Genomic DNA, 25,143 nt, shown 5'->3' with positions numbered 1-25,143 from the left:
AAACACACCCAGATGAACTTATTGTATACTGTTGCTAGGTTTATTCTATATCTGGATTTGCACTTCAAGAAGTTAACATTCATCCCAAATAGTTCTATTGAGCTCTAATGCTGTCTTCACATTGATCTGTGCTACGCAAACAAATGATGGACGGAATGGTGAATTATTCATACATTCACCCCCAGTCAAGAGATCTGGGTTAAATCCATCGTTCTTTTGCACACCATGCTACCTCAGTTTATACTCGGCCATATGCAAATTAGTCGACCCTGTGTCACATGGGGACAGTCCAGACCGAACTGCCTAGCCTGGTCCTCCCTGGACCGGAAACAAGCATCCTGGGACTGGTTTCTGGGTAATACCCTTCATCAGCCAGGCTAGCTTAAATCCAGTGGCACAGGGAGCAAGGGACCCATGTCTGGGCACACCCATCTGACTTAGGGTGAAAAGTGCTGCGCAAACAAATGATGGACGGAATGCTGAATTAATCATACACTCACTCCCAGTCAAGACAATTGAGTTAAATCCATTGTTCTTTTACTCCCCATGCCACCCCAGTTTAGACCCAGCCATATGCAAATCAGTCTTGACCCTGTGCCTCATGGGAACAGTCTAGACCAAACTGCCAAGCCAGGTCCTCCCTGGACCAGAAACAAGCAACCTGAGACCTGTTTCTGGGTATTGCCCTTCATCACATTGATCTACAGTAATATTGCACCTTTCTACCTTTTAATGAGTCAGGCAGATCAAATCAGTTAGTTTCCTGATACTATTTGTTCTCTTTCTACCCCCAATGATGCTCTTCTAGTTCTTTTCAATTAGTTTGTCAGTGGCTCGCTTCAGTCGAATAGTCAAGGGGTATGCTACATTACATGAACAGTTATATGGAGACTCATTACTTCACAATCATTATATCGGTAGTCTTTACATTTACAATATTTTTAAATCACCAGCCATTAATTCATAGCTACTTTCATTTTTATTAAGATTGCGGGTGTATAAATATGTGTATGTATAGATATATGTGTGTGGGGGGGGGGAGGAGCTTGCTCGAAACCGAGATGGCTGCCTGAGTCTCGAGCTCCTCGGCACTGATAAGTGATACTGCCACCTCAAAATGATTAACGGATCGTTATCTGCGAAGCTGACCGCTACCGCACCATAAGGACCCAACCTCAACCTCTCTAAGCCCCCTACATCTGGAGTTGAGACGACGCACTGCGGGCGGAAGACTGGGCCACTGATCCCGCGCTGTAGTTGAGAGCGGGACAGGGCTGCGTCCTGTGTGCGGCGAGAGACGGCTGACTTGTGCCGGATCTTCGAGACTCTGAAGCCTGGCTCATACTGTGACCTGCACTGGCCTGCCATGAAGCCGTCTGAGCTGAAGGAAGCTCAGGTGGTGCGCAGTTCAGCAACTACTGTGCTGGTGTGGGCGTTGTTCTGGACTCATAACATAAACAATTGGGGAAGTTTATGCGGGCCCTGCAGGGCAAAGCGGAGGACTTGGAAGCCCGCTCGAGACGCTGTAATCTCCGCATCACGGGCCTGCCGGAAACGACACAAACTGGCAACATGGAACACTTTGTAGAGAAGCTATTGGTGGCACTTCTGGGAGCTGAGGTGTTCTCAAGCATATTTGTAGTGGAGAGAGCACATGGGACTTTAGGGCCCCGACCCCAGCCAGGTGCCTCGCCACGTCCAATTATAACAAAACTGTTAAACTACCGGGACAGAGACGCAGCTTTGCGCACATTGAGGGACAAACAAACGCTGACAGATGAAGGGTCGACCATTTCGCTCTATCCGGATTTCACCGCCAGCGTACAGGAAGCTCGTCGACAATTCGCACCTATGAAAAAGCAGCTGCGCGAGATGGGTCTGGACTATGCAATGCTATACCCGGCCAAGCTAAGGGTAAATAAACAAGGTCGCTCTCACATCTTCATAGACCCGAAGGCTCTGCAGAAGGCGCTCAAGGACTGGACCAGGGAACAATGAAAGAGCTCAGAACGGCAGCTACTGGACGAGGCGGCGGGAGGATCGCTGGATGAACAGGACTGAGACTCGCTTGGTTGCACATGGCTGTTAAGTATTATGGGGGTTGAGAGGGGGAAGGAGGGGGAAGGGGGAAAATGTTTGGATTGTGCATTTTTGCTCTATGGGGTCGGAAAGTTATAGAGATTTCCATATATAAATCTGAGCTGTGACTAACCTCTACATGTCTAGTATACTGGTGTCAAAGAACAGCATGGGGACCCTATTTTAGCCACAGACTCAGCCATAAAAACCGCCCATTGGGATGTAAGACACTAGCAGGGGAAGAGCGCATGGTCACGGTGTGGTGTTCTGGGCGCATTGCTGTGAAAGGTTAGAGTAGGGGTGGTGACGCTAAAAGTCGGTGTGGGGGAGTTGAGCAGGAGGCAGCCAGTGTGAGGCTTATAGCTGTATACAGAGCGATCTCTGCCCACAAGTGACAAACACTACCACTGTTAATTGAGGTTTGGGTGGGAGGGGGGAGGAGTGGGTGGTCCCTATAGGGGATGCTGCGCAACCGTGTTGTGGTTGTTCTGCTATGGGTGTGGGGAGGGGAGGGCAGATAAGGGGCAATGTTGTTGTTGAGGTTTGAGAGGTCAGTCAAACTGTTGTTTGATGCTTGCTATAAATATCAGCTACAGGGCTCAGGATGTATTGGGGAGCTAGAAAGACGTGATGGCTATGACTAGCTGGACTGGTGCCCCGGGGCCTGTGGATTCCCTCAGGGCGCTGACGTGGAATGTGAGAGGCCTAAATGACTATTGTAAACTTCGTAAAGTGTTGAACTGGACTAGGCATAAGATTGACGTTGCCTTATTACAGGAGACGCCTCTCCCACTGCACAGCCCATTAATGCGTTCCAGGGGCCTGGTGGGAAATGTCAATACCGCAGGGTTTACAACCCAGGCAAGAGGGGTATTGACATGGGTTAACCCCTGATCTAAATACACGTTGAGACAGTTAAAGCGGACTTGGGCAGATGGTTTGTGATCTCTAAATGCCAGGATAGAGGGATGGATTTGCTTATAGTTAATGTCTATGGCCCCAATTATGACTGCCCGGAGTTCTTTGCCACGTTAGCTAACACAGTGAGTGGGTGCGGGGTGACACAAATACTTTAGGGGGTGACTTCAACCTGGTTAGGAACCCGGAACTGGACAGATCGGGAGGCCCGTTCAGGAGGCCGGCGACGGCGGTCAGAGCTATAGAGAGAGTCATGATTAGCAAGGGCCTCTTAGATATGTGGAGCGAGCTGCACCCACTGGATGGAGGTTACACACACTATTCTGCTTATAACCTACGCACACGCATTGATTACTGGCTTGCGTCAACGCCCCTCTTGTCTCAGATTAGTGCTTGTCAGACTCTGCCGCGCACGCTGTCGGATCACTCACCACTCTTGCTGGTCTTGTCCACCCCTAAGAAAACATGGCGCTTCCCACCATATTCGTTGTTAGACCCGCTCTTCAAAGAGGTGTTGGCAGAAGCTATTGAAATGTTTTTTGCTGCTAATATAGGATCAGTGGACAGTTTTCAGACAGTTTGAGAGGCAAACTGTACATTAGGGGGGTGACCATGACTAAACACACTGGGGTTCTTCGTTCCATACGACAGAGACTGTCGAGCTTACACGCAAGTAGTATGAGTCCTGTTGGCGGCAGATTGGGCTGACACCTTTTTGTTTGTTTTATATAAAAATTTGAGATCCGTCTTGGTTTACTGTAGCGCAGCAGACACACTTTGTATACCGTCAAGAATTGCATCCTTTAAGAATAACGCTGCCTGGCCTCTGGGATGTGGGCTAATAAGCTGTGTGATGTGCTTTATGTGTATACACCGCCGGCCTCAGGGTTGTAGGCCAACTGCTGTGTATATCAGTGATACCTTGCATAATAAATCTGTTAAAAAAAAAAATTTGATATATGTGTGTGTGTGCCCGTGTGTCTGCACAACATTGTGTGATTCTTTGCTAATCACGTACTCTCCCCATGACTAAAACCAAAATGAATGTGTCCCTGTGTAATGTAAATTCATGTAAAGCAGTCCCAATACCTTCAAGTCAAATCTGCACTATATAAAACTGCAAAAAAAAGATAAATACTCGTTTTGAACACTTCTTTCATTGGGCTATACTTGGGCTACATTTAGGTGTCATTTGTGTTACAGTTGGGCTCTTTTGTTTCTGGTGGCCATCTTAGGAAACCTTTTAATTATGAAGCATCCTAATGTCCTTATTGTGAGAAGTTGGCCTAATATGCAGTGCTCACTATTCTAGTGATCACTCTGTATCAGTCCAAACAACCCTTATTGATGATTGGTTGTAAGTCAACCTTATAGACCAGCTATCCTAGTAGCGCGGATACGAGCAGTCTTCGGGCTAAACTCTAGAGGGCGTGTTAAGCCAGCTGTTATACCATCACATATACCCCTTGAACACCAAGTGAAAGGACACCACACAAGTGTTATGAAAATAAACAGTGTATTTATTTGGATCACAACAGCCCTGTACTCTTTATGAGGACAGGGTACTAAGCACACAACAAAACTCTTACGAAAATACTTTAAGTTGCACAATTTACACAAATGCCCGAGGGGCACGAAAAACCATATACTCTAAAAGTGGAATGCGAAATTACTAGCAGGTAAGTACTGTACTAATAGGCTTTGGAATCGCTAGGACTACGTTACTGAACCTTCAGATTACTAGTAGGAGGCCTAGGGGACTCGGGTGCAGAGTGTGCACTCTCACGCGGGATGCGGGACAAAGTCTATGGTAGCTAGATTTCACAAAGTTAGTGTTATCGGGCGAACCAGACTAGATAGGCTGAAAAACTAAAAGGATCTGGACCCTTGGATAGTGAGGCTATGCTGGGGCACCGAAATGCCGAAGTTACCTAGCCCAGGGGCTGTAGCTGCATAGGTCTGAAAAGACGTCGGGAATCCTCGTTGCAGTCTATGGAGCTTGAAGAAAGAAGTTGCTGGCAGGCGACCAGTGAAGATTGTTCGATGGATCCAAGCCTGGATCGAAGATGGATGACACCTGAAAGCAGAGGGGACCAAGTTCTTTAATCACTAGCCAGTGATTGTGTGGGCACCAGGATGGCACCGGGCGAAGTCACCTCGACCAGGTGAGTGGGCGACGCTGGGCTCTGCAGTCTCACGGACCAGGAGGCGTTGTCGGCGACCAGGATGGAGGTGCGAGCTGTCCCACGATGGTTGATGCTGTCGACGTCGCTGGACCCAGGATTGGGGCAACAAGTCTTGGCAAATTCAAGCCCACGCGGTGGACTCAAAATGGCGTCTGGAGTGGACCAGGAGGGTCCGGGGTGCTCCTCTTTTGGAAGGGAGCAAGGGCCAGTCTGGGGCAACCAGACCAGCAGTGTTGTCGTCATTGATCGTCGTCGGAAAGGCCACAAGCCAGCGGGCTAGTAGCCAGACAACGCGGTGAGCAGCAAAAAGCAGAAGGGCCCCACGCAGATCGTGGAGATGCTGGGGGGCTGGACTTCGGTGCTGGAGCTGCTCAGGGTCGGGGCTTCTCGGACCCCAAAGCACTCACCAGAGGATCCCTCGGCGGTCGTGCTGGATAGAAGTCGTGCAGTTCTGATGATGGCCGGTCCCTCGGTCTCGTCGCACCTACGGTTCTCAGGTTAGCTGTAGAGGTAGGTAGAGGTGCCAGGGAAGCCGGGTCTCGTCGAGCTGGTCAGTCGGATTCCGGAGGAAGGACGTGCAGCAAACCGCAGAGTTCTTGGATGGTGCCTGCGGATGCAGGGTGACTACTCCTTAGCCACAAGGGAGAAATCTTGAGAAAAAGTCGAGAGTTCCTTTCGTAGAAAGTAGTTTCTTGATTCAAAGATGATCTAATTTGGAAGGGTCCCCGCTCCTGCCTTTATCCTAAAGAAAGGGGTGGGTACGCGACTAGGTCCTGCCCTAGGGGTGGGACCAGGAAGGGGGGTGGTTACACCCCTCTCACATGCCGGACTTTCCCCAGGCCAGGGGCTGGTGTGCCCCTGGAACTGGTTCTAGCCGGCAGATGCGTAGTGAGCACCGGGGTGCCACTTGCAGTCACCTTCCTGTAAAGCCCTGCCTACCCAGGATACACAAAACCCTGTCTGGGATGGTGCTAGCACCGCCCCTGACAGGAAACCCTTTGTTCAGGCTCCCCTCGCTGGAAGGACTCCCAGCTGCAGGGGGTCAGACTCGTGTCTGTGGTGGGAGCATCCATTTTGTGATGCTGAGGCTTGAGTTAACTTTAACCGGGGTTCACAGTTACATACATGTCGTGTCCCTCTAGAAGGGTGGAATGCTAACCCCGTCGCCAGAATTGGCGAGGGGTTAGTATTCCAATTCGTATGACACCTTACTCGACATGTTTTGATAAAGCGATACCAAAGATAGCATTTAACCGCGAGGATTATAATGCACTTAAGAGTATCTGGTATGCGTTATCATGGAACAGCTATTAGGACTTGGTTCCGCAAGCTGCAAATGGGCTCAGCTCATGCCAGAGCACCATCTCACACGATTCCAAGCACTCTGCCTTCAGGATTGTCAAGGCCTGCCATAGGAGTGACTGATAGGAATCTGTGTGTCCATTTTAGGGTTAGATATAGGTATACTATATCTAAAGCAAAGGGTGATTACACCACCTTGCCCCAGCTGTCGTGCAGCCAGTTGTGTCAGTTTTAGATGGCCAGCCAGGGGTGTCATAATACATGCTTCAGCCCCTGGTAGGCCCTGGGTACACCTATGCCCTGAGTTACAGGGTCTGATAAGGTGGCCCAGTCCCAATTGGATAATGCACCTAAGGTACACATGTCAATTTAGTGAGAGAACAGCAAGGCTGTGGGTCTGATTGGCAGGCCCACAGCCAGAGAAGTCGTAAACCAGTGAAGCAAAAGCAAAAAATCTGGGTGATCATAGGATTGCAGACCCTACTCTCCTACACTTATTTACTGCGGTATTCTCAGTAAAAAATGCTTTGAATTTTCCACTTCAATTCCATCAAGATGGTGTTCAGATGTGCCACATTTTTGGCATAATTTCAGAATGTTAACATTCTAGTTGCTCATTAGAACACTATAATAAAGCTGCAGGTGATCACTAGGGAGTTAACTGGCACTCTAGCAGTTGGCTGCTGGTGTTGAAAGTGAATGTTTCAGTCTGCATGTCAGAATGTTTTAATGATATCGAAGAGGAAGATATTTGAGAACTCATTTAAAATGTGTCCTAATTTTGCTTTCTGTAGCACTAACTAATTTCTATGCCAAAATAAAACTCCTCATTGTGTTCCTTTCTTAATTAAATGTTTTTAAGTTTTACCAATTTGATTCAAGCAAGATGGCTTCAGGAGTACCACACATTTTTCATAAATTAGATTGTTAGAGCTCTAGTTGTTCTTTAGAACACACTGGAAGCCTGCAGTAGAACGCAGAGGAATCAACTGACAGGCTGCTGCTGCTGCTGCTATAAGAACATGTGTTGCTCTTAATAAAAAACAAAAAATTCTATTGTATCAAGAATTTTCAATTCTATTAAGGACACGGAGGTGAGGATTATGCTTCACTTTCTTTGTCTACTGAAAAACAGCAGCCAATGAAACAATATACAGAAACATACTACTTTCTCATGAGCCCTTTAATCTTTCTTCAATCCTGTTCCTCCAATCAGAAACCCCCAGTCCAGATAATGCCATGAAAATACAGTCCTTTCTTTTTCTTTGCAAAATTATTAGCTTCAGCCATAAACCAAATGATCAGATTCAAACGTGAGCCAACTTGTTTCATCATGATCCGATGACCAATCCAAGCACTCTGCACCCGTAGGTCAGGGGAAAACGGGAATCTGAGATCCACCCTGTAATGCCAACGGATTCAGACAGCCAAACCAAGACACCTTCTATGCCGGTTTGGAATCAGTGCCTACGAGACAGAATGTTTTTATCGTAACATCCCATCTCTAACAGGAAATATGCATTCGACGGGTGGGTTAACACAAAATATTTATATATCATAATCACAAAATACATATCACGATGTTTGTGGTGGGCTTTTCCCCGCCTCTGTGTCCTTAGAGAAATGAAAATTCTTGACAGATTAGCTAGAATTTGTTTTTATTCTTTTACAGGACTGGAGGTTTCAGATTATGATTGTCCAAAGCTGTGCCACTACAACAGATGCAACATCAACAATTGGTTTGTGATAAACCACTTTGAAGGGGGACTCGGAAGATCAATCGGCAACCTCCATAATGTCCTCCAATATAGACCCCAGGTGAAGGCTTCTGTAGCAATGGCACCGCAGACTGATTTTGCTCTAAGTTTAGACACATGAATACCAGCCTCCTCTAAAAGCCACTTGACCAAACGAAGCAGAGTCTCTGAAGAAACCAGGCCAAAAGGTTTTTGCAGAGAGATCAGCAATTGACCCGCTTGATCCCTGCAGAATTTGCGGGTACAGTCCTCATAGGCTTTAATGCATTTGACCACACACAATTTTGGATTGTTGGGAAAGGCTGGATAACTGATACGAGAATTAGTCTTGGAGCATTTAGAAATGCAGAAAGATATCCCCACAGGTGTAAATATTCTACCTGTTATGTCGAGGGCATTGACATCTGATACCTGTCTTCATGAGACCAGTCACAATAAGAAGGCCAACTTAGCTGATATCTGCTTCCTCGATTCTCATTTGCGGGCCATGCCAGCAAGAACCGAAGGATCACATCCACATCCCATAAGACCGAGTATTTTGGTGCATGGGGATGAACCATCCAAACACCCAAAGGAGTTTACAGGTGAGAGGATTCTCCCTCATGGGCTTACCACCCACATGAGGGTAACCCACCAAAATGGCTGCATGAAAATTGTTGATTGTCCTGTAAGCCAAACCCTGAGCAGCCAGGTGAGACAAGTAATTATTAACTGTCATTTGCACTGTGGTCTCCAAGGGATCCATACTCCATTCACTGAACCAAGAAACCCAACATTTGCATGCCGCAGAATATCTCTTGTTGGTAATTTGAGCCCATGATTGAGATAAATAGAACATAGCTTGCTCTGAAATGCCCTGCACTTGCCATTGTCTCCCGAAAGTCTCCATGCCATCAGAGACAATCATTCACATCGACCATCAACTGATGGGGAAGCCCCATTGGATCCAAGAGCAGGTTCAGAAAGGGGCAAATCTATACCAGTTGAGCACATGACATCACATGGCCACCTGGAACCATGACTGTGCTTTCCAACATGATCTGGAAGAGAACTCTCTGGATCATTGCGAACAGGGGAAAGGCATACATCAAGCCCCTTGACCAAGACTGTAGTAAGGCATCCAAACTCTCTGCCAAAGCGTCTGTCCTCCAGCTGCTAAAAAATGTAAGGCGAGAGTTGAGGCGAGACACAAACCGGTCAACTGCACATGGACCCCATAAACGATCTAGAGCCTTGAAGGTGAGAGAGTGAAGTCTCTAATCACTGGAGTCGCGTAGGAACCAAGAGTTCCAATTCGCTGCAATTCGTACAGCTGAAATGTTGTGCACCTGAAAAAGGATGCAACATTTCGCGTTGTGAGGAGAGAGATACTTTACTGCAAAGGATCCTGCAAGGAGTTCGAGACAGTTGATATGAAGCCAAAGCTCCTCTGGAGACCGTCTGCATCTAGTCTCCACTGAGCCACATTTGCTCCTCAGCCCCATCTGCTGGCATCCAACTCTATGATCACTTCTGGAACTGATGCAGAAATTGCCTTTCCTTTTCAAGCATCCATATGAGCGGGCCACCAGGAGATCTTTATTCTGACTTCCACCGACATGGCTAAGTGTTCCGCGTAGGGCAGCTCCCTGCAGAGATGCATAATTTTGAGTCATTTGAGAGCCTAGTAATAGAAAGGCCCCGCATAAATGGCCTGAATGGAGGGCGCAAGAAGTCCCACCAACTTTGCCAAAATCCTCAATGGTATTGTCTGAGATGCCAGAGCTCACCTCAATACCTTCTTTATTGAAAGCATCTTTCGAAGCGGAAGTTTGAGCTGGGCAGATATTGAGCCACTTAGAACCCCAAGAACTTTAGATTCTGGGATGGGGTCAGGAGAGATTTCTTGCTGTTGATTAGGAACCCCAAGTCCTGCAGGAGTTGTCACCCAGGAGAGATGGGGGAGAACTGTTGAGCCATAATGAGGATGTCATCCAGATAGACGACCAATCACACACCTTTCTCTCGGAGGCATTGAACAGTCGGGCTCAAAATGTTTGTTGAAACACCAAGGGGCTAAGGAAAGACCAAAGGGAAGAGCGGTAAACTCGTACCACTGGTTGCGCCAATAAATACGGAAGAAATCTACAATGAGGGGAAAAAATCGGGATCGTCAAATATGCGTCTTTTAAATGGAGACGCACCATCCAATCCCCTTCCTGCAGAAGATGGCACAGGAGATGGATGGCCTCCATCTTGAAATGTAAATAGACTATCCAAGAATTGAACTGACGCAGATTGAGTACCAGATTAAAACCCCTTCTTCTCCACCAGAAAAATAGTACTGATGAACCCCTTGGGGCGTAGTATAGGACAAGGTCACTCGGAACGCAAGGTATTGTGCACTTCCCTTTCGAACCCCTTGCTCTAAGGAGCCTGCCCAAAATCCGCCACCTCAGGGAACCCATTCTGTTAAATGTGGATGTAATATCTCATCAGGATTGAACTGCTGATTTTCTTCTCTGGGGCGCAGTACAGGACTCACTGATATTATGGTACCTTGCTTGCTTTTGGATAAATATCACAGTCCCACTTGGGAGTGGTGTGTATCTGAGTTCTGGGAAACCGAATCTTCCAAGGCTTTGCCGGCCCCCTGTAAAAGCCCCGAAGGGCCCTTCGCAGCAGACACGCCGGATCCATGGTCCAGTAGGGCTGTTAATCACCCTGTCTAAAGCCTCATTCCGAAGTTGGCCAAGCTCAGCTGATTTGACCTGGGGGGGGGGCGTGAATTCCCTGTGCTTGTGCCAGTGCCATATTCCCTGCTGTCAGAATTGAGTGGAGGTTGAGCAGAGTGTCCTAAGCAGGACCTTATCAACAGAGTCCTGCACATTGACATCCAGTGCCTCAACAAGTCTCTCTTCCATGCGTTGCTTGTAGGGAGCTTCCAAAAAGAAATCCTCCTTCTGATAGCAGTGTGCCATAATGATGCAGAGCACCAAAAAATAGCCCCAGAGGAACTTCATCATGGACGTGGATGGGGAGGCAGCCCCAATAGGTGCAAAAGGCAATAACACCAGAAGGGCTAGCTAAATCAGAGTGGGGGAGGCACCTAACCCTTCGGGCAGAGCCCTTGTGTGTTTTTGCGGCCGTCAGGCATAGGGAGAACAGCGGCGCACTTTAGTTGTGTTGGCAGAGTAGGGGGAAAGAAAACAGAGTGTGCAAAGGAAAAAACTTGTGTGTCCACAACACGCACTTCAAAAGACTCTCTCTTCTGAAGTCGAGAAGCGTGCTGCTCCACGCTGACCGAAGTAAAGACTTTTATCAGGATCCCAGCTAAAGCCTTGAGGGTAGAATGCCGTAAATGACAACTCGGATGTGGCGAGAAGTAAGGGACCACCCAATAGGCCCACCAATCCTAGAACAAGGATAAACGTTAGAAGGGAAACACTTATGCTTATGATGCTGTGTCCGCAGCAACGAAAGAGTAAGGACTATGGTTCCATGACAGTGTTTGGACTGGAGGGTTATGATTGGTAAAGCAAGAAGGAAGATGAGCTAAATGGCTCATGGGAAATTTATTTTTCTGTATATTGTTTCATTGGCTGCTGTATTTCAGTAGATAAAGAAAGAGAAGCATAATCCGAAGCCTCCAGTCCTACCATAGAATGTCAGACTTTACTCTCACATGGCTGAGCAATATAGTGTAAATTTATAGAAAATATGCTCTCATTTAAGCTTCTGGAGCAACTTCCATTACCTCCGAGAAAATCATGCGAAAACAGTTTTCTCTCAAACATGATTTATGAAATCCCAGCAGAAGGTTAGCATTTTTCACTGGGTAAAATCACCTTAGAACTCAACACAATTCCTAAAACTAGTATGGTACCACAAGCAAATGATTTATATTGCAAATAAAATCCGTTGTCAATCTTAAAACATTCTGTTTTTTGTGACCTTCAAAACCTGCCATTCACTACAATGCACTTCAATTAGGACCATGTCCCAGAGTACTGTAACGACTGCTGCCCATGTTGTGGCCAGCCAGCAAAGGCTGGGTCCTATGCCCCCCCACCCACATGCCCTTTGCAGTCGGGTGTGCTCACTTTGCCCCTTTTATATATTTTATATATTTTTAATCCATTTACAGGACAGAGGGACCAATGGCCAGTGACAGCCCCCCACTAGGGCAGAGGAGCGTTGCCCCCCTTGCTGCCAGTGCAGCAAAAGTGAAAAATGAAATGATAATAAAATGAATTACCAATTTATTTCTCACTGCTCCTAGCTGTATTCGGGGGTGGGGTGGGGCTGTTGCTGACTAGTGCCCTTGGCCAATCACAGCATATCTGAACACCAACTGCCTAAATATACAACTATTGTTTACCCTTAACTTCTCAAAAACTACGGAACCGACTTACACCAAATCCCAAAAAGCACAACCTGCGGACCAAGATCTAGCTTCCCGCAACATTTGGTGTAATTGTGTTCAGCAGGTTTTGCTGTAGCCTTGTTTAAAGAAGTCTATGGAAAATGCATGGTGATTTTGTGTTTTTGGGACCCCCCCCCCCCTGTTTTTCTCGGCCCCGTTTGACGGATCACCCCAAAATCTACCAGGAAGGAGTTGAGATGACAACTTTTTTTTTTTTTTAAGTTTTGTGAAGATTTTCAAATGGGGTCAGTTATTAGCAAACCAAAAACACTCTTTTAATGGAAACTCATACTTAACTATAATTACCTAGAAGCAACCACCACTAGGTTATATATGTGGCCATTAAACAACTAATTAAAACGTGTCAAGGTGTGCAAATCAGTGTGTATCTAACACACAGGTCTCCCAATACTGAATAAAGAGTTGGTTCAGAAATGTACTACATATGCAATCCCTTCAAAGTTCTTACAACAACAAAGTCTTATATAGATCCCACTCTATGTGTATTATAAATATATTGTACCGCCCAAGCGGACAAACTCAGACTGTATAGGTTTTGGTAAATGTAGGACACCCATGGGTACATCCTAGGTACGATTGATTAACATTAGTGGGCACTTCAGTACTTGCCCAGGCACAATCTGTTAAAAAACTTTTTTTAAACTGTGAAAACACCCAGAAAATAGCATAATAGAAAAGCAGACAAAAGCACAAACATTTTGCACAATTCTCTATGCTTAAATTTGTATCTAACTCATGCTGAGCCAAGATTTAGTTCAGTTCTTCAGTTTTTAATCTAATTGGTACCTAAAGATAAGGTGCTAATATTTAAAACTTACTTTATGCAGCAATTGTAATATGAATCAATTTTAAGATGCAAAGCGAATTGTAAGGAAATTAAAAAACATGCACTTTAAAATGTGGTTTACTTTTGTAGTGCTTTGACACTACAGAGCAGGTTTAACAATACATATAAAAAAAAGTGCAATGTAGGACAGTGTAACTTGTTGCTCTGTTTGTTTTTACACACCGGGAAAAATGTGTTGGTATATACTTGTATTATTAATAGAACACTCACACACTCTTCCACATTTCCTAAAAGGGAAACTCTGATTCTCTGTTAGCCATTTAAGTTGGTACATATACACATATATGCAGACACACAATTATATATATATATATATATATATATATATATATATATATATATATTTTTTTTTTTGCGAAAGGGAGACGACACCATGTGCGTTTAAACTTGTTTATTTTCGCCAAGCCGCCATTGGACGCGTTTGGGCTGATCCCAGCTTTGTTCACCAATAGCGAGGCAGTATTACCAGCATACATATATCGGCACCACTTTCAAACTACACGTGTATAGACTAAAACAACAGACCCGTTGTCCTTTTCAGATTATAGAACTACATTGTCATGCACGTAAATACATTTTTTGTTTTTAACGAAAAGTTCATTGGTTAAATCCGCAAATACCCTAATGATTTATGATAAAAGGTCTTTCGTTTATTAAATGCTCAAGCCATTTTTCCAACATTGTTTCATTACGGCACAGTCGATAGCGCGGTCTGTTGTATAAGTCCAAGTGGGCATTCACGCTACAACACAGTCACAATATAAACATAGCGTTACTATTCTTAATCACTCAGTTTTGAGCATCGCAATATTAGCCCAAGTGGGAAGAACCAACAAACATTCCCTGGAACATACATTGTGTTCACTTAGTTCTAATTGTTCATTATATATATATATATATATATATATATATATATATATATATATATATATATATATATATATATATATATATATATATATATAGTGTGTTCTCTCTCTCACTCACACACTCTCACACACTCTCTCTCACTCTCTCTCACTCTCACTTTCTCACTCTCCCTCTCTCTCTCAGTCTCTCACTCTCACTGCGGAGGTCGTACGTTTCATCTTTGCAAATATCTGAGGTTATACTGGCCATCCTAGTAGATGTAATTGGAGTCCCGTGGAGTGTCAATAAACAGTTTGCCGTGTTTGATGCCAATATAAGTTGATAGATGTTAACCGCATGCGCGCTAGACCAATTCCGCTCCTGTGCTGAGTTTTTTAAAACCGCACTTTACGTGACAAGCTGGGCTCGTCATCCGCGTGCGAGGAGGCTACGCCATGACGAGCCCAGCTCGTCATGAGCGTGGAAGGGGTTAAGGAAATGGTACTTTTAAGTTGCAATCACAATAGGACAACAAATGCTAAACTGTGGATTCACCTTGAACTCCGATCTCACCTTAAGGGCACACCACCAAGAAAACAAAGACTGCCTGGTACCAGCTCTGTCTACTGAAGAATGTTAAACTGTTCTTCTCAGAAAGCTGATGTTTAAGTCCCAGTTCTCACATCTGGATAGTGGCATTGCTCTCCTCCATAGCCTCCGGCCTGCCCCCATTTAAGGGTATTCCACATGCATCAACAATCCAAGGCCTGTAGAAGTATGACCACATTACCCCTTCCATAATGGAACACTACTATCCTCACCTGACAGCCAATGTGGTCTTCAAAACCAGCTGCATCATCTGCAAACCCTTAACTAGGTCTACAAAGCCATAACTCCCTGTCTATCTGCTTTACGAGCTCCCAATCTCTATTGACTTTCAGTACACCCTCAGCCCAGATACTATCAGACTGGAGAGAAAAAAATGAAAAAAACAAGGCACTAGGCCCTCTCCATCTATGCACTACCCCTGTATCCATCAGGACTGCTTAAACAATCCTCTTCACAAGCAACAGCGTCCTGGCAATTACCCTTCATCCTCAAAATATGCAACAAAATGCATGTTACTTACACCACCTGCTTCTAAATACACCCACCCATCTTTCCCTCATCTTGCGGCGCTACCCTCTCATCTACCGTACCGCCAAAGATCAACACACAGGCAGCATTTACCCTCCCTACTTTTACTAGTGTTATAGCTGCTTCATCCTAGCTTACTCCTACAAAGGCCATCCTGCTGTCAGCATTTTGTTCTCAGTGGTTCCTTTTGCCTACTCCATTTGCCTCATGAGTAATGTTCACATACCACACCATAACACATGCATTAATCCTTTCTAGAATTCTAAGTTTGCTTGTCCATATTCACTCTAATGTGCAGTGCCAACCCACTGGGAGTATGTTGTGGTTATCACAAAACCTTACCCTCTATTTTTCCAACTCCCCTGTACTCCTTTCCCCTCCCAGGTCCCATTTTTCCACACTCATGCCTATAGATCCACCACAGTGCCAACGACCATTGTACTGCAATGTGTTCTCTTGCCACCACTTACACATTTCACCAACTAGGTCTGTCTTCTCGTCCTACCCTAAGGCTTCTCACACAAACATCAGAATATCTGTAGGCTCATTGTCACACACATCCCACCAATATGCATCCTGTGTGCCCTTTTCCTAACCATCCATTATCCATGAGCTAAGTAAATGGCATTAGCATCTCATAACACAAACACCACTTTATGAGAAAAGTAAAAATCGAATTGACACCCTTTAAAGACAGTTGTTTAAAGTAGGTTTATTACTGATGAGAAACAAGTCCAAGGAGGTCAGTTGACTCGATGGTGTAGATATTTAGTCATGTATTAAATTTCATCAGGTACACAATGAGGAGGATTTTACTGGTGCAACAAAGATGGAATGTAGGAAACCTGCTTATTTGTTTTCTGTTGACAGAATTCTGACAATAGATTATGTTTCGGAAAGGAAATTGTCGTCCCTGACGGGTTTTAATAGAGGTATCTCAGAGCAAGATTTCTAGATCATCCTTTGTTTTCTTTACAATAGGGCATATCTCCCTCAAGCTGTCTGAGTCAACTGACTGCCTGTCAGATGTCTCTCCGGGACAATGCAGATAGTATATCTTTAAAGAATATGTGGCTGCCTGGGGTGGTGAAAGCTTTTGAGGTCTGAATTTCCAGTTGGAGAACTAGAGCCGGGCACAGTGCTTTCTCCTTTCTTGGTGCTCTCTAATCTTTTGTACACTTCTTTGTCTACAGCCTGATGAATGATTACTTCTTCAAGCCTCCAATCAACCGATTCAGCCTGAACTTCCTGGATCAGGACTTGGAGAGAGCATATAGAGCCAGCTATCAAGAAGAGGTAATATTTATTTTCCATGTATGACCTGGTGTGCTTTTAAGAATAGCTTTATGCATCTGATACCTGTTGGGTCTGAGGGTGTCCGTTGGCTATGAAGGTGGAAAGAAATTATTCATATGTCCCCGATGATACTTTAATAAAAGGGGCTATGATTTAGTTCTGGCCTTTTTAATGTTTTCATTTGCTTGCCTTTGAGCATACTACCAAAACCCTTCAAGTTGGTTGAACGTGCAGTTGAATTTCCTTAAAGGGCAAATACTTCACTCCTGGTGGTTGCCGATTTGGGTAAATTAGCATCTCACCTTGAAGAGTCTTGAGAATCACTGTGGATGAGGTAGCACTGGTAAGGCATGTTGGTCAAGGATACCTACCCTGCAGATAGAACAATGTACGTACACTCTTGGCATCTGAAATGGAGGCGATTATGACCATATGATCCCAGTTTCAATGGATTCCTTATTTTCTTTAGGTTGACTGTTTCTGTTGTGGAGACTCGTCAAGATTGATTTTACCCAGTTAGAGCAGGGACCCTACTAGTCATAGAGCATCAGAGTAGCAACTGTTCTAGATGTCTTTGGTCCCTAGTCGTATGAACCTGTAAGAAGATAAACACATGGCTTTTGAATTCAAGTTAACATCTTTATTTCATTTGCCTGCAGTCCACAGTGACGGGACTCTAGTTGAGGGCAGCTGTCACTCACTTCAGTAAAATATCATTAATTAATTTCTGCTTCTCCCTATCAACTTTTGTTCTTTTTTCAGTAACCTGTCTACCAAACAATCCTACCCTGCTGTAACCTTTTAAAAACCAATTATAAAATTAATTCTTTAATTCCTATTTGTTGTTCTGTTAACTTCCTATTTTTTTTAAACAGGTAATAAGGACGGCTCCTGTAAAGACTTTTGGCAGTGCCACCTTTAGTTCTCTCCTGGATGTGCTGCTGTCAACTGTGGTCTTCTTGATCCTGTCGATCACTTGCTTCTTAAAGCAAGGCACATCTACGTCAGCCCCATCACTAGGCAGCATTGTGGTCTTCGTACTTGCTGGTCTACTGTCGGTGTTGTCACTCATCGTCTCTGTCAGGTAAAATAGCAGGAGGGACAAATTGATTTTTATCTCATTAGCAAAATCAAGTCAGATGGTTCTTTTCTGTGGTGAAGTTCAGAGTGGCCAGCTTCAGATAGGCCAAATGGCCAACCACTAGTCACCAATAAGCATACAGGTCCTCTTGCCTATCAGTTGAACATCTGGGTTTTTTCATCACTGTTCACATCATCAGGTACTACAGCTACTCTGTTAGCACCTCTTTGTGTCATAAGTGTTATGGAACTAAAATGCAGTGTTCGAGGCATGTGGGCTGCTGAATTCATATCTGTGCATAGATCTCCGCTTAGTGTTGGGTCCGGATGATTGCACCTTGTTGTCCTGGAAGAGTCTTCGAAGTATCACGAGATAGGTGGCTCCTCCCTTGGACTACAGTGCGCATGGGCATCCTCTCCATCTTCAGATTGTTTTTTTCCGCCATTGGGTTCAGATGTTTTTCCTACACTCCAAGTTCGGAATCGAAACAAAACTTTTTTTAAAGGCCTTCGGCCTCGACTGTATTTTTTTTGCTCTGTGCCTATTGCCTCGATTAAACTTCCTATTTCTCTCCTGTCGTCGACGCCGTTGGGCCTTTCGACGCCACGTGGGCCTATCGTCGATGGAACGAAGTCCATTTAAATTCTGCCCACAATGCCATTCCAAGTACCCGCATACTGACAGACATCCAGTATGCAACAAGTGCTTGTCACCGGACCATAGAGAAGAAGATTGCCTGGCCTGTGCCCAATTCCGTTCCAAAAAGACAATCCGGAATCGACGGGCCGCTAGGCAAGAGATGCAGAGACCAGCACCAGAACCGGAAAACATTTTCGATGACGACCAAGACCTCGTCGACGTAGAAGACTCGAATCTAGAGATCATGGCCGCCGAGGACGATTCGGAAGACTAACAGATCCCGCAGGGGCGAACTGTGAGTACACTGCCCCTGAAACCCACTCTACAGAGAACAAAGGCTCCGGTCGAGGCATCGCCAACAGGCCTTAGCCAAGATCAAGACACTGATTCGATAGCCCCGCATTCAAGCTCGGCTACGAATACCAAGAAAAAGCCTTCTGACACACCAGGCCCAATTCACGTTCTCAAAAAACCAAAGGTTGTCGATTCGAATGCTGTCGGACCGAAGGTCATCGTACCGAAAGTCGCAGACCTAAAGGCCGCCGAGCCGAAGCTCGACGCACCACGTAAGCCTATTCAACCATAGGCCGTCGACACCTAAAAGGGGTGTCGACTCGAACGTCTCACCTAAAAAGGCGGTCGAACCGAAACCGAAAGTCGACGAACCGAAAGCAGTCCAACCGAAGAAGATTGCGCCAAAGCCAATCGACCCGAGCACAACTGCTCCGAAAAACCCAGTTGAACCGAAGAAACCAATCGATTCGACAATGGACAAACAACCAAAAAAGGTTGAACCTCCGAAAAAAACGGTCCGACCAAAAAGTCTGGTCGATCCGAAAACAAGCCTCGACCTGAAGAATGCTGAAAAGATACCTAAGCCTATCAAACCGACAAAAACTGTCGATCCAAAAACAAAAGTCGATCCAAAAAAGACAAAACCCAAGGATTCGACTCCAAAACCAAGGACAGTGCAAGAAGAACTCCTTCACCCTGATCCTATCAAAGAGGAACAAACAAAACTGTACATAGACCCTGAGACTGGCAAAGTAACAGTTTACCGCAAAAAGAAGAGACCAGTGGACACTGAACCTTCTTCACCAATTCCTCTAAAGAAAAATAGAGACTCTGCCACTTCTCCACTTAGACCTTTCGAACCTGTCTCTCCTACTATGCCTACCACGCCTTTTGCCCCTTACTCTCCTACACACTCTGAGTATAATGTAGATTATGCAGAAGATGATCCTCAACAGGATTATAACTATCCACAGGACCCAGACACACAAGATAACACATGGGACAATCAACAAGACCCATATGATACACATCCCATCCCTGACACCTCCTACCCAGTTAAGCCATCACCCACAGATGATACAGTGGCATTTAACCTACTAGTGGATAGGGCCGCACTATACCACAATGTTGATATGCATAGTGACCCAATACAGGAGGATCTTCTATTTGATACATTTGCCTCTTCTGATAGAACAGTTAGAACACTCCCTATGTTGAAGGGTGTACTTAAACTCGCCACTGATATATTTAAGGATACGGCTAGAGCACGTGTTATCAACCCTAGGGTTGAGAAGAAATATAGGCCTGCCCCTACAGACCCTACATACATTAGAGGTCATTCCTTGCCCAAAAGAGATGGGGAGACCAGCAAAAAACCTCGGCATCTGGTTCACAGAGGATCTCAAATTTGAGGTCCACATTAAAAAACCTACAGGCACCTGTTTCGCTACCCTAAAAATGCTCCGCAAATTCTTCCCTCTGCTCCCTAGGGATGCTAAGGAGACGGTTGCTAGAGCACTTATACTGGCTAGGCTGGATTATGCGAATGCATTGTTCAGTGGCATCCCGGCCTATTTGGTAAAACGCCTTCAAATCATCCAGAATGCGGCAGTCCGACTCTTGTTTAACATCCCGAGATGGAAGAGCGTTCGTTCTGAGATGCGCACGCTCCACTGGCTTCCGGTTGCTCAACGCATTCTATTCAAATCACTGGTGCTTGCGTTTCGTGCTTCCCATGATCAAGGCCCCCTGTATCTGAGGAAGAGATTTACCAGCTATGTTCCTGCACGTCCCCTCAGATCCTCCACCCTGTACAAATTGTATCTCCCCCGCTTCAAACGAGCAAGACTTGGTGGCCAATCGATCTCAGTGATCGGGGCCCGGGCCTGGAATGCTCTCCCTCTCCAGCTACGATCTATGTCCTCAGTGGCTGTTTTTAAAAAGCATTTGAAAACTCATCTGTTCAAGAGTGTAAGTTAAGTTTTTCTTGTATGTCTGACTGTCTACCTCTCCTTTTTCCGCGCCAGGATACTCTCCAGTAACGGAGCGCGCTATAAAATAATTTATACATACATACATATACAACTACCACTTGATTCACTAGTTGTAGCTAATGCACGAAAGAGGGCTAACTCTCAAACAACTGGAGAAGCACCAACTCCTGATTAAGAATTCAAAATTCTTGAAGCCTCAGGAAAAAGAGTAGCTGCACAGGCAGCCAATTCATGGCGAATAGCGAACACAGAGGCTCTACTAGCTCGCTATGATAGGGCACACTATGATAGACTGAGAGCATACTGCAACATTTACCTGAGCCATTCAAAGAAAAAGCTGATGCTCTTATTCAGGAGGGGAAGCTCATTACAAATGCTTCCATTAAATGTGCATTAGACGCAGCAGATACCGCAGCAAGATCTATTAATACTTGTGTCTTGGTAAGACGGCACGCATGGCTACGCATCTCAGGCTTTAAAAGCGAGATGCAATCTACTATTCTTAATCAGCCGGTCAATCCAGACTTCCTCTTTGGCCCAGCAGTAGATAATAATCTTGATAAAATGAAAAAAGACACAAACTGCAAAATCAATGGGTGCACTGCAGTTCCAACAGCATAAAAGTTCCTTTCAGCGACCGTCATACAGAGGACCTGCACGAGGCAACACGTCACAAGGTGCCTCGACATATAAAGCCAATACCCAGTCCACCTTCAATAAAGGTTCCAATCGAGATGGCTACAGAGGAAATAGCAATAAGGGTAGAGGACGTGGAGGCAATAACAAGAGAGCTTCCACTGAAACAAAACAGTGACTTCAATACACTACCTCCAGACCACATAACACCGGTCGGAGGAAGAATACAAGAGTTCCTACCAGTCTGGAACAACATTACAACAGACAGGTGGGTAAGACAAATTATCCAGTATGGCTACTGTCTGGAACTGACTTCTACTCCACCCAACATGCCACCCAGACACCGTCCAATGTCCACAGAACACATCGCCCTGTTACAACAAGAGGTGAAAAGCATGCTGGAAAAGGGGGCCATAGAGCTAGTCCCTTTCCAGCGCCAAGGAGCAGGAGTATACTCACTATACGTCCTCATTCCCAAGCAGGACAGGTCCCTCAGACCAATACTGGACCTCAGACCCCTAAACCAGTATATACTTTCGGAGCACTTCCACATGATCTTTCTACAGCAAATCCTCCCGTTGCTAAAGCAAGGAGACTTCCTAGCGACCTTAGACCTCAAGGATGCATACTTCCACATACCTATACATCCTTCTCACAGAAAGTATCTCAGGTTCACAATACAAAACCAGCACCATCAATTCAAAGTTCTCCCCTTTGGGGTGACCACAGCTCCGAGAGTGTTCACAAAATGCCTAGCGACAGTAGCTGCACATCTAAGGTGACAACACATTCACGTGTATCCATACCTGGACGATTGGCTGATACAAGCAAAATCGTACGAACAGTGCAGAAGGTATATGTCTCAAACACTTTAGCTGCCACACAGCTTAGGCTTTTCAATAAACTACCCAAAATCCCACCTACAGCCATCCCACATACAACAATATCTGGGAGCTACCATAAATACCTCTGTGGCTAAGGCATATCCAAACGCAGCAAGGATAGCCAGTATGCAAATGCTCATTCGCAAATTCCAACCACAACACTCCCTGTCAGCTCGAGGGTTCATGCAGCTCATAGGCATGATGGCCTCCTGCATTTTCATTGTCCCTCATGCCCGACTTCACATGCGTCCACTGCAGGAATGCTTTGCAAAACAGTGGAACAAAGCTCAGGGACTAGTGAAGGACCTAGTGTTGGTAAACAGTCGTGCATACAACTCTCTGCAGTGGTGGAACCCACAAAACCTTTCCAAGGGACGACTGTTCCAAAAGCAGGTTCCAGAAAAAGTGATAACAGCGGACGCATCACTGTTAGGTTGGGGAGCCCACGTACTCCAATACACAGTGCAAGGGCTATGGACAACCCAACAGAAAAAATTGCATATCAACCATTTGGAGTTGCTAGCAATATTTCTAGCTCTAAAGGCATTCCAGAAACACCTGTACAACAAGACTGTGTTGATCCGGACGGACAACATGACAGCCATGTACTACATACTGAAACAGGGAGGAACGCACTCTCTACAACTGTCTCACTTAGCGCAAAGCATATGGAAGTGGGAAATTCCAAAAAACATCTTTCTCCTGGCAGAACACATCCCAGGGAAGGACAATCATATAGCGGATGTGCTCAGCAGACACAGCGAGCAGCTACACGAATGGGAGATTCACCCTCAAGTCCTCCAACCATTCTTTCAAAAATGGGGGCACACAGAAATAGACCTGTTTGCCACAAAAGAAAACTCAAAATGCCAGTACTTTGCCGCCAGGTTCCCACATCCATTGTCACAGGGCAATGCGATATGGATGAACTGGTCAGGCAGATTTGCGTACGCTTTTCCCCCAGCCCCACTGATTCCGCTGGTGGCACGCAAACTACGGCAACAGTCAGTCACAATGATCCTAGTTGCTCCAACATGGGCAAGGCAGCCATTGTGCACAACGTTCCTAGAACGTTCCTAGTGCCTCATCAAAGACTAAAACTCACACCCAGTCTTCTGACTCAGAGCCATGGAGAAATCAAACACCCAGATCCCAATCAATTGAACCTAGCGATCTGGCTCCTGAGGTCTTTGAGTTCGGATACCTTAACTTACCTCCAGACTGCATGAACATCATTAAGCAGGCAAGAAGGCCAACTACTAGGGCATGTTATGCAGCTAAATGGAAGAGATTTGTTATTTACTGTAACAATAACCAAATCAATCCATTAGATGCTTCTATACAAAACATCATATGCTACCTATTGCACCTTCAAAGTTGCAACCTAGCTTATTCTTCTATAAGACTACACTTAGCTGCTATAGCAGCATACCTCCAAAACAGACAACACCTTTCACTGTTTAGAGTACCAGCAATCAAAGCGTTCATGGAGGGCCTTAAAAGGGTAATTCCTCCAAAAAACCCACCTTCACCAGTCTGGAATCTAAACGTTGTACTCACCAGACTTATGGGGCCTCCTTTTGAACCCCTACATTCATGTGAACTACAATTTCTCACATGGAAGGTGGCTTTCCTTATTGCTATTACCTCACTTAGAAGAGTTAGCGAGCTACAAGCACTAACTATCCAAGAACCCTTTTTTTTTTAAACATATTTTATTGATTTTTAATCATCATACAAATCAAAAATAGCATCCACTTCACTTAGAGCCATCAAATATATCCTCAAGTTTATCCCCAACCAAACCCCTCAGGACCCCCCCCCCCCATGTGGCAATTGGTGTGGATACATTCCAAAATACACATATCATAACATAGCACCAGCTATAAGGAGAATATTTATAACACAGTACGCTTTGTTAAGTGTCACATGTATGTTCCTCACGTTTTAATCTTCCCCCTCCCTCTGTAAATTCAGCAGAGCCTGCACCACCGTGTCCCAAGCCTTGGCCATTTCTAGAGCTTTTTCATTGGTCGTTCGTTTGGCCTGTTGAAACCTAACGGAGATCTCACTACTAGCCCATTTATGTAGCTCTGCTCTCCACCTCTTGCTCGATGGCCCTTCTTTCGATTTCCAGTGCCAAGTAATTTCCCGCTTTGCTAAGATTAGGCCTAAATCAATGAATTTACTGGTTACTTTAGTTTTGGTCGTGTGCGGGAACCAGTGTAGCAGGCACACTGCAATGTCAAAGTTTAAATGTCTATCTGTGACCTCATTTAGGAGCTCCCCTACTTCCACCCAATATCTTCCCAAAGCTGGGCAGTTCCAGAGCATGTGCTCCAATTCCACGCCTTGTTCTAAGCACCTAGGACACGCTGCGTCATGAACCCGAAAGTATTTCTGGATCTTCCCTGGGGTCCGGTAAGCACGGTGCAAAATAAAAAATTGTACCTGCTGGAAATGCGCATTTCTGCTCCCCTTCCACGTTCTCCCCAGAATGTGGCCCCACGCTGCGTCTGGTATTGGTCTGTCTATGGTCGCCTCCCAGTTCAGTTTCAGGTCATCTAGTGGCCGGAGTCCCTCGCGCAACATCCGAGACTGAGTGCATGTGACTGCCTTAAGGGTTCACGCAGCCATTACTACATACTGGCAAGCCATGGTGGTCACTGGTTCTACGTCCCCCCTTCCAATGTTTCTGAATTGCCGTTGTTACCGCTGCATGAATCAGGAAGCTACCATCTGTGAGACCATATCTTTCCTGTAGGGCCTGGAATGTCAGCAGCACCCCATCTTCATATAAATCGCCTACCATTTGGAG

The 25,143-nt window shown here is 45.5% G+C and overlaps 1 protein-coding gene across 1 annotated transcript in view; it reads left to right on the top strand.

The window, feature by feature from the left end:
- Window positions 1-25,143, top strand: part of ADCY9 (adenylate cyclase 9) — a 458,142-nt gene that overhangs the window by 349,412 nt on the left and 83,587 nt on the right. Inside the window, exons 6-7 of the mRNA XM_086941385.1 lie at window positions 16,695-16,797; window positions 17,673-17,881. Of these exons, the coding sequence (XP_086797511.1) occupies window positions 16,695-16,797; window positions 17,673-17,881 (312 nt within the window). The remainder of the gene's footprint in view (window positions 1-16,694; window positions 16,798-17,672; window positions 17,882-25,143) is intronic.

This window comes from Lissotriton vulgaris, chromosome 10 (assembly GCF_964263255.1).
Source record: "Lissotriton vulgaris chromosome 10, aLisVul1.2, whole genome shotgun sequence".
Classification (NCBI taxonomy): Eukaryota; Metazoa; Chordata; class Amphibia; order Caudata; family Salamandridae; genus Lissotriton; species Lissotriton vulgaris.
The sequence above is the reverse complement of the archived record's forward strand: the minus strand, read 5'-3'. Positions and strand labels throughout refer to the sequence as shown.